General features: G+C 28.4%; 1 protein-coding gene across 1 annotated transcript in view; it reads right to left on the reverse strand.

Annotated features, from left to right (window-relative positions):
• The window catches only part of LOC106464691 (cullin-4A-like), a 68,378-nt gene that overhangs the window by 9,786 nt on the left and 47,169 nt on the right, over positions 1-11,423 (reverse strand). The window contains exons 6-13 of the mRNA XM_013924848.2: positions 10,677-10,849; positions 9,263-9,449; positions 8,193-8,385; positions 7,456-7,493; positions 6,270-6,336; positions 3,420-3,616; positions 1,448-1,669; positions 332-437 (exon numbers count right to left, since the gene is read on the reverse strand). Of these exons, the coding sequence (XP_013780302.1) occupies positions 332-437; positions 1,448-1,669; positions 3,420-3,616; positions 6,270-6,336; positions 7,456-7,493; positions 8,193-8,385; positions 9,263-9,449; positions 10,677-10,849 (1,183 nt within the window). The remainder of the gene's footprint in view (positions 1-331; positions 438-1,447; positions 1,670-3,419; positions 3,617-6,269; positions 6,337-7,455; positions 7,494-8,192; positions 8,386-9,262; positions 9,450-10,676; positions 10,850-11,423) is intronic.

The following is an 11,423-nucleotide window of genomic DNA, read 5'->3' on the forward strand; positions in this document are numbered from 1 at the left end:
GAAAAATCATAAAGGCAATATTTCAATCACATGAATAGTTATAATAATCTGAAACACTAATTTCAATTAGTTGATTATTTTCATGACATTAATATGTGTAATTGTAATTTTGATTAATCAGTTACCTTACTTAACATCACCTGATGCTCTTAGGTAATCAGTTATGTTGATTAATTGCCTAGCTCTACTGCTACATTTAATCTAAAAACACTATATTCACAAAAACTGGATAATATCAATATATTATGATAAAGGTTTTTACAAATTTTCATAATTACAGTTTAGGTTTCCTCAAAAAATTAATACTGCTTTTAGTGATAAGACAACTTACCAATGGAAGTAGCTTGTTTAATGTCTTCATAAGAAAACTGATCACCATCATTGAATAATAACAATACCAGAGCTTGAAACAAAGAAACCTGCAATTCTTTGTTACCCTATGGAAAAATGTTTTGCTCACATATTAACAGGACTATTTTAAATGTAATACATCAGTAATATTGTAATTTTGCCTATTATTACAGCGTATCCTCTAACAACTGTAAAATAAAATGTAATAAATTTTTCTGCATGTAATTTCATATAATTGTAAAGAGACTGGTAAAATCTTCATGTATATACAGGGCTTCCAAGTAAGCTTTAAACTATAAGGTGAGAAGTAACTTCATTCATGTTTAGATTTTCCAGATACATTTTTACTATGGATGAGAAGTTATGTCATTACTTTTAAAGAGATTTCTTACATTATGGAATGAGAACTAACAACACTCATGTATGAAACTTTCAGAGAAAGGAAATGTATTATTCCAAAGAAATTCTGTAATATCACGAGTTCAGAGTAATTTTAACTGACCTTTTTTTTTAATCCATTCTTTACTAAAAGTTGTTTTTTGCAATTATTACTAATAGAACAATTTCATTCACACTTTACAAGTTTAATTTTTGTTTTTCTACTTAATAACTTCTGGTGTTTGTTGAAGCTATTAGTCAAATAGGAAAATTAAGTAGTACCTCAAAGCACCTAGTGTCTTATTTTTTGAAAATTTAAAAGTCACAATGCCGGATTCAAACTGCATAACACATTAAGTGTCATACTGTAATACACAACCCATCACACTAACCACTAGGCCATGTCTGGCTCAGTAATTTTAATACTTTGTTTTTATTTTTAACAGTTGATAATGTTTTATCCACATGGATGGAAAAAATAAAATATTCCATAATATTTCTTAGAAAACAAGATTTGTTCATGAAATCAATTCTTTGGTATTTTAAAACTCAGTTCTTATAAAAGTTTAACGAAACCACTTATGTTTAAATGTTTTTTAAAACATATATAGAAATAGTGTTCTTACAAAAACATTAATTATTTTAGTAAAATTTTTTCTATGATATAAAATCTTTCTTACTTACAACCTAAAATATCTAAATACTTAATGCTACATACCGATGGAAATTCTGCACGAAGTACACAGTGCCCCAAATTTGGCTGCCACTGTAGTTTACGACCACTGTGTTTGCCCAAGTAGAACTTTTTGAAAATCTCTTGATACTGAACCATCTCGTGAGGCATGTGGACCTCCATAGGTTGATAAGTTGGCCAATAACCCATTGTAAGGATATTGACAGTCATGTCAATATTTCCTGAAGGACTGACATTCTGAAGATACTGTAAACAAGTACTCATTATTCTCAAGTAAAGAAGGACAAGCTAAAAGTATAGTAATATTTAATTATATTACACATGTAACAAATTAAATTTAGTCACTGCACTAGGTTACTCTGCATACAAACATAGTGTTACCTTCAAGTGCTATAAATAAACATGATCAAATAAGTATGAAACTATCTCAAATAATTATCATTACAAAAAGTAACACATTTTGAACCAGGCTGAAATTTTATTAAAAAAAATAATTTATCTTAAATTTGGATATCTTGCATAAATTATTAACAACATACTACTACCCACTTTCCTAAAATTATTTTGAAACTAAACACATATATTTCCTCTTTTCTTTCACTTCCATATATCTATGAACTTATTTAAATAATTGCAAATTTGATCTTGCAAACCTACTGTAATAATTTTTTTTATAATGATAATATTTATGTGATCATTAAACATTTAAAAAACAAAGCATTAAGTAAAACTATTATATGCAGTAATCTATATCACACTGTAACCAAGAAACACATTTTGAGTAAGTTAATTTCTGGACCTACTGTACAGACAAGCACATTTACAAGTACCTGAATTAGACTAAAAGTCTTTGACATTCTGCATTTAGCAAAACCAATATTCAAGTGATCCACTGTGTTTAATAAATGGGGTTCATAAGTGACATACAGAAGTGATTTAGTCAGTAGCACTTACTACCAACTTTTGGGCAGTTCTGTTCTACTTGAATGGTGGAATTTGACTAACACTTTTAAAAGCATATTCATGGCCACAAAAAGAAGTGAATCATGAACCACTGCATTCATAGTCCAAGCAATCTAACTGCTATGAAGTCTCACCTGGCCAGTTTTTGTCAAATTAATGACATGTGAAAACTAAGAATTGTGTTTCTTAAGAAGCTTAACATTACTAATCACAGAAATTTGCACCATTCAACTATTTTATACAGTAGCTTTGCAAGTCTTTAAAAAGGTTATATGTTTATCGTCATTACACAAGGAAAACTAAGTATAACAGCTATCTTCTTATACTGTAGGTTTATTACATCTTCAAAGTTAGATGCCTTGTAGCTTTACAAATTCATATAAAAGATGGAAGAACATGAATGATGATTACAAGGACAGTGTTTGGTAATGATAAAAATTAATTGGAAATAAATACAAGGAGACAAATATAAATTTAAAATTGTACTTCAGCATATTAGTATTCTTATAGTGAGAGCTGCACAGATTAAGATCATACATTAGTTACATGTTTACCAAAATGTTCAAAGTTAACAATGATTGCACATAGGGTTGCGAGTGAAGGTGAACATTAAGGTTATTGGGAAAGATGTAAAAACATATAAAACAATATAAAGTTCATCTATAGTTTCCTATCATAGAGCATGAAAATAAATGAAACTATGATAGTTAAAGAAAAGACTACATAAGGCATCGTAGGTTTTACATGATAATAGAATACATTTCAATATCAACAAACAAGCATCTGTTTCAAAATATATTGTTTTATGGCAATTGTAACTAAATTACATCTTATTTGGCCCCTAACCAAATTCTCAGGTGATGGCCATAAACCACACTATTAACTGAAAGCTAAAAAGATAGACAATACTATCCTTCTCTATAAAGTATATTCACCATGAAGAGCAGTCAGCTTATTTAATACTACACTACTTCTGTGAACGATTACATTTATAACCGTAACAGAACAAGCCCAAATGGTCCTACTGACATACCTGTTTGAAGTTCAACATTAACTCCCTGGAAAGTTCCATATCTTTGAACATTCCTTCCAGCTTGCTAGTGAAGGCTGCTCCACATTCCTGTTTTAGTTTTGACAACATGGACTTTTCAGCATCAACAGAAGCACTCTTTCCCACTAAAAGTCTCTTAGCCAGGTCTTTCTTATAGAAAGCTTCAAAAACATCCTTGCCTAAGAAACAAAGAAATAAATCATATATGAAGAAAGAATATTTAATAAAACAATATGATTATCAGTGCCAGATTTTAATTAGGAGCAAAGTAATGAGTGAACTAGAAAAATTACAGTAAATACTATGAGTTATTTTAAACTGTAATAAAAGATATGTAGTCCAATTAAGATTTCAAATTCATATCAGCAATTAGTTTTTAATATAATTTTTTGTCTTTTTAATATTGTGTTTTACTTTGCTATATTCTATGAAAAACCTACTGTTACCCACTGATAACATAGACAACATTTGTCTTCTCTCACTTCACTTTAACCAAAATTGTTCACTGAAACTAAATTTGATTCTGAAATTTTTTGTAGTGGAAGTTTTTCTAAAGTGAAAACAACATCAGTGAAGAATACAAATACAGATTTGATACTGCCACAAAAACATCATTATACTTTTGTCACAAGCAAAAGTGGTTTAGAAATATCAATTATACTGTACATCATGGTTTAATCAATAAAAATATTATACACAAAAAATTCTCAAATAATTATTTGTGCTCTAGATGTGTAGCATATAATTAATTTAATCTGTATAATCTGAAATTTCATATATATCAAATATTTCATGTACTAAAATATCCAAATATCTTTTAGTCAGAAATGATGGAAATCAGTGATTTGTGAAAACCTAAAGAAGAGGATGTCAATGTATTTCCAAATACATACAAAGGACATGCAAACAGCATTAAGCCAGAACAGTATTCTGAAGTAACAACACAATATGACTGCAGTTAACATGCACCAAAACACCTAAAAATCCAATGGAAAGCAAAAAAACTATTTATAACACCCCTGGTTAATGTGGACTCCACTCTATCTGCAAGAGTTGGACAATTAGTAGTATCTGCTAATCAATTAATCAGCAAGTTTATGTAGAACAACTTGAAGTAAAATTCAGGTTTCGATAGCCATGGTAGGCAGAGGATAAACAGTCTATTATGTAGCTCTGTTTGCTTAATAAAAAATAATTATACTGGCAGTAGTTTAAAATGAATAGTTGGAATAATAAAAAATATGAATAATCTAAAACTCTAATTTCGATTAGTTTATTATTTTCATGAATTGTAACACTAATTAATGAAACTGAACATATTGAATGTATTGAAAATAATGAAAACTCATAATAGCAATATACTGATTACTTGTTAACTGGAATAATCAAGCACAGTAACAACCAGAAATGCTAATTTCAGACAATCAAAAACACAACTTTGATCACTTGATTATTTTCATGACATTAATTGAGTTAATAATAATTTCAATTGATCAATTATTGTATGTGACACTAACTAATGTAATCATTGCTCATAAGTATTCAATTTTATCGGTCACCCAGCTCTATCTGCAATAGAACATAATATCAGAGAAGAAAAACCATACAATAAATTGGAATAATACTATAAGAATGGGATACAAGTTACACACACAACAAAGAATGGTAAAAGAAGCCTTCAACATTCACCTAACTGATAATACATTCAGCCAACATAGCACAGAAGTCACCAAATCAGGATTTCCATTTTGAAACTATCCAAACAAAATAGCTGATTAATGTCCTAACAAGACCCAGAAGAAAGGATAGCACACCAGCAACTCTATAACAAAGACAAAGAACTAAATCCTGGCCATTATCACCATAGAAATAGTCTTTCTTAAAAGTTCTCTGAAAATGGCACAAAATTAAATTCAAAGAGTTGGGTTGTAATATGAGCTTGAAAGTTCATTTCTTACATACACATATTGACTATTTCCCTGAAAATACTGGTGCCGTCAGCAAAGAACAAGGGAAAAGGTTTCATCAAGACATCAGGGAAATGGAGAGGAGGTATCAGGGAAGATGGAACATCAGCATGGTGGCTGATTACTGCTGTTCATTGAAATGAGATGTTCCAGACGCAATACATAAAAGACCATAACACACAGTTTGGAGACTAAAAGATGTAGATTTTACAAACAAAATCAGGATGAATGAGGATGCATATTCGTTTGACATCAATGTTCTTCTGCTTTTTTCAGTTTCTTTGTATTTTTGTTAAAAAGCAATAATAATAATAATAATAAATGTTCATTGTGGTAAACGAAATAATTTGGTTTAAGTAAGATTTTTTCTTCTTTCCAATTTGTATAAAATCTTTATGCGATAGAAAAAAATGAAAATCATATTTCAAAATCTGCATGGCTGAATATGGAAAATCTGTTATTAAAACCAAAACAACTTTTATGAAGTTTAAATTCACAGGCTTGTGCAATTTTAGTACATATTTTAGTTACTGGTAGTATATGATTATAGTAAAAAATTTTAAGTGTTCACCAGGTATTGAATAAATAATACCTGTAAATTAGAATAATCATGTATTCTGGAAAGTTGCCAAAACTCCTTGAAACTGATGACATGGATACAACACACAAAATTGAACAAAACTTGAGATACTACTATACAACAGAAACTACTAAAAATAGAATTACAAGAACAAACAAGTGGAATTAACTGTTAACTGATGAACTCAAGTTTCATCATTTCTATTGGAATTTACTTACTTTTGTTTTATTATTAATTTCTAATGGGACACAAGTAACACTAAGTAAAGTTGTGTCTATATCTTACCATGAATAAATCGAAACAAAACCATTATTTTGTCCAATAACCTTTCTAGTTCCTCTTCTGTTGCTTCCTAAAATTCAAGGTAAATTAATTAATTTTACAAAAGTGTACACGCAGGTCAAACAACATTACGTATGGCAACAACTCTAGAAATACGGTGAAATGAAAAAAATATACATTTCACATCTGTGTCACGTAAAATTGCACCAGTGTTTCAAAATTTACAATATACACTGATTTTATGTTTTCAATTCACTCATCAACTACTTTCACCTTGGGATATTTATTCCTGTTTTATTATTATTATTAAACTCACAATAAAATTTGACACCAGTTTTAAAATATAAATGTCAGTTGAATTACTAGATATTTACCAGTCATAAATTTGACTATACACTATAGTTCTTGCAGTGAAAGTATTTATAACAAAAATTAATGTAAAATTTTAGTTAAAACAAAAGTTATAAATTGTATTTAGTCACAGAACTGAATTTTGATTTTACCGTTAATACTACAAAGGTTTGGTTGAATTAAAAAAAATAAATGAAAATGGCAATACAATTTAATGAGCATTTTCATACTTGTATATAATGTATTAAAAATAATCTTATATCGTGAAAGAACTAAGCTTTTCTTTTTCAAAGTTGAAAAATTGCCAAATGAACCCAGTAATAATCAAAGAATTGTATTGTGGATTTTCCCTATCCTATTTTTTTCACATTATTACTATCTTTCATGTTTGAAGAAAATTGAAGTCAGTTTTGTCTTCTTCTTTCTTTTCTTTATTACATTTCACATTACCTGAAATTCTGGTATGTTTCCCACTGGTCTCCCCTTTTTTTCTAAAAAAATACTTCAATTCACATATTATTAAAAAATGTAATGAAAATTTCTTTGCATTATCAAGTTTCTTTACTAAGTGATTCAAAATTACATTTTTTTTTCTGTTTTTGGTTTTGTTACAGAACAAACACCTGATTAATTATTATTAAGATTACAGCTTCAGTAACCTGAAATTCTAAGTTTGATTAGTCCAAAAAAAAACAACATAAAAAAAATTAAAATCTAGCCATAAAGAACATTAAGAGGTAAATTTAACACTGAAACGTGTTCAAATTCAGCATATAAAATTGAAAAAAAAAAAAAAAAAAAGTCAAATATATTATTAAGACATCAACTATAAGTTTACCTTGTTTCCTGCACGAAGTTTTGAATCCACAAACTTAGCTGTAAATTTATGAGATTTCAAAAAATGAAAAATAACATAACAGATAGATAATGAAAATTGAAATATTTTATATAAATGTTTGAGGTATCCCCCACAATACAAAATTTAAAATTCAAAAACAGCTAAAATGGAATAGAAAAAAATTCATCATTTTGGTTTTGTCGTTTTTAAATGATGCATTTTTCTCTCTCATTTTAGCTGTTTTTTAATTTTAAAATATTACATAATTAAGGGAAGAAAGTCAAAATGATCTCCTGAGAGCAATGACAATATTTATAAATCACACAACAATAAAATATTCAACCACAACTGACAGAAGTTATTAAAAATAAATTATTAAAATTAAAGCATTATCACTGTAGCTAATTAAGCTCTATCAATGTGTTCAAAAGCTGTACAAAATATATTTAGTTGCTTTATTTAGCATTATAAACAACCGAACTGCAATGAATTAATTTTTTTCCCATTCTAATACTCTGGTTTAAGATTTTATTATTATAAAGTTTAAAATCAAAAGATGTGTACTATATACCACTGGTCAGAGTTTTTAAAAGATAATTTTTTAGAAAACGTTTTGACTACAAATATTTTTGAAAAATAAAACAAAAATACACTGATTTCATTCAGTAAAATAACCCTTACTGAACCTTATTAGTCTATAAAAACATTTAAAAATACAATTAATGACTTTAGCTTACCTATTAATTCAGCAGGTTTGTTAGGTCTCTGGTTTATAAAGTACTCAAAAGCTTCTTTTAAAGAATAAACAAATTTCTCATTCTTATGAAAACAATCAATGACCACAGTGTCCAGTTGATCTTTGAAATCTAGAAGTTCTTGTACCATGGTTTTGTCTTTTTCTGGATTTGTTACTATAACCCGACCTTTTTTCTGAAAACAGAGAGTTAATTAATTTAATACAACTGAAAGTAAGGCCTTTAGGTGTCTAGAATGACCAATAAATGTGATTTTATGTCACATGGTGAAATAATTAAATGTCACTTTTGCCAGCTTAACAACTTATGTTGACAAATCAAATTTAAAAAACAATATATGTAATTTAGCAGTTACAAAAGTCATCAATACACCTAGGTCTGACCCAAATAACATAACAAGTCATACACATGTGAATATCACGAATCATTTACACACAGTCATTTCCAATAAATTACCTTTATAAATACAATTAATACTCTAACAATATCAAAATTGTAAAAACAACTTACTTCAAAATCAAGTATTTTATGAAAGTTAAAATTACAGCCTTTCAAAAATAAGGTTTGGAATTTTAAAACTTCTGTATCACATACTTCTTATCTGGGCAAGTATATTCACATGAAGTATTGTATCTTATTGAAATTTTTACCACCAGTTAGTAGTTTATCAGATTTGACAATCTATTTTTCATTGTCAATTTTTATCCCTAGTTTCTGACCCTATATGGGTGACTCAGATACAAATTGACTGACAAATATTTCAAAATGTAAAGATACAGGAATATAATTGTTAGTATTATGGAATGAGTTGTCGGGAGTCTACTCTGTGATAAATATCACTGAGGTCACAAAAGTATAATAGAACTCTCTTTTCTAGTCATCTCTTATTACGAACTGATAAATATCTATTATAGTGGGATTTTACAATACTTTTATAATCCATCCACAGCCCCAAATCTAGGAGTGCATTTTTTGTATGTGTGGCAACAGGATATAAACCATGGACCCTTGAATCCACATACCAACAGAATATTATCTGGAAGAGCACTTACCTTGATATATTGATTAAAATAGGAACACAGCTCTGGCAATCCATCCTTGACTCGAGAAAACAGGCTATACATCAAACTTAGATCACTTATACGGTTTTCTTCTAACAACTGATCTAGACCTTTTTGAAGAATACTAGAAAGGTGTTCACCCAATAATTGTCTTTCTACAGTCTGAATTAAAGCTTTTCTAGAGAGAAAAAACCAGATCAAAAACATTTCACCATCTGTGTGGTTACTCTGCTGTAAATGTAACACATACTCATAATACGTATTTAGAGACACTCATTTTCATCTGTTTCGAGAAAGAGTCAGAGTAGAGAATTTTTCAAGCAGTGGCTTAAAATTTGGTTAAAAATATCTGTATATTGAAACTTAGGTTTACACAACAACAACAACAAATTATAACTTGAAAAATAAAATTATGTCTGTACTAGTGCTTTTGAGGCAGACTGATAGCATTATGACTCATTATCACAGGTATTAATTTAGCAATTCCTTTTTTTGATCAATAAGCTGGAGTTCTCAGTAAAAAACGAAATTAAAAATATTATTTAATCATTACCAAGTAAAAAGAAAATGAAATTACTTGACAGTAAAAATTACATTAAGATGACCTAATAATGGAATTTAGCTAACCATTATCAATTTTTCTCTATATCCTCCCATCTGCTCAGTTTTATTGAAAAAACAAAATCAAGAAATGATGTCAATTTATTTTATCCTAAATAAATATTCCAAGAGTACAGATTAAAGATTAGATTACTTTTTTTTTTAACTAGATCACCTCCAATTCTGTGGATTCAACATACCTATTGAGTAGTTTGTTTTATTGCACTGTGAAAAAAGAAAATACTGGCTGAAATTGTTTGAAACTTCAAAGGAACTTCCTATATATTATGGAGAATTTGCAAATAAAAGTCATTATTTTTATATGTAATATTTGTATGTTTCTTTATTGTCAAGCGAAAAAGGTACACAATGAGCTGTCTGTGCTCTGTCCACCATAGATATCAAAACCCAATTTACAGCATTAAAAGCTTCCAGACTAAAAAAGAAATGTTTTTCATAAGGTAACCTTAGTTAAATCATTTTGCACTTCACTAATAAATTTTGTTTTGCTGATATTAGACCTTAATGGCCTAATAACTTCTTGAATGGACAGAGAAAGCTACTGTAAAGAAATGAAAAAAAAAGTAATGTGTGTATATATATATATATATATAGTGAGTCAGTGGTTATCATAATGCAACATCATAATTCCAATGAACTCTCAAATTATAAACAAACCTTTGCAAACTTTAAAAAAATCTAATTATATTAATAGCAAGAAAATTTTTGGAAATTGGACATTTTTTTTTTTTCATACATAACCATGGCAGCACTACGGAAGAAAATGTTACACATGTTAACTTACTTAGTTGAGTGGTCCAGATAATAAAGTAGCCTCTCCCATTCTTCATTTAATCTTTTATCAACATGTCTCAAATAAAGAGGAACTTCTTGTTCCTGCATCAATCTTTGACCTTCACTCGCATAAAGTTCTTCTGTAGCCTTCAAGAAACGACCTTCAAATGTTTCTTGATAAATCTGTTCAACCACAAACATAACTTTGAATTAACTCTTTCAATACAGGGTTGGTCAATGTAATTAGCTCATAACCATTTTGTGCTTGTTATAGTTTTCATGCTATAACTTTTAACTTAGTAAGCGAATGTTAACAAAATTTGGCAGATTATCAGTAAATATTACAATTCTTTCATATACAAAATATCTAATTTTTTTTTTTATTAAGTCATAAGGTTTGTAAAGCAATGTTTCTCTCATGCCTTTTGTTTTTCTTTTCACATCTAGCCTATCTATCATGCAGAGTAATTTTAATTTTAAGAATAAAAATACTTTTATGCATCAGAAAATTTTGAAATTTCACATGTGAAATCTTTATAATGTTAGGATAGTTATCAAATGTTTTTTAAGAAAAAACTTTATATATTTTATCTGTTATTTTCAGTAATTAATTTCTATACGGGTTCAGTAGATTTGAACGATCTCACAACCACCATAAAAAATTAGGAAATAAACATAAATTATGTCTCTTTCATTCTAGAATGAACACAAATTGTAACATGAAAACATAAATGCTTTGCCAAAATAGCTTAAATCT

Source organism: Limulus polyphemus, unplaced genomic scaffold, assembly GCF_000517525.1.
Source record: "Limulus polyphemus unplaced genomic scaffold, Limulus_polyphemus-2.1.2 Scaffold1720, whole genome shotgun sequence".
In the NCBI taxonomy this organism is placed as follows: domain Eukaryota; kingdom Metazoa; phylum Arthropoda; class Merostomata; order Xiphosura; family Limulidae; genus Limulus; species Limulus polyphemus.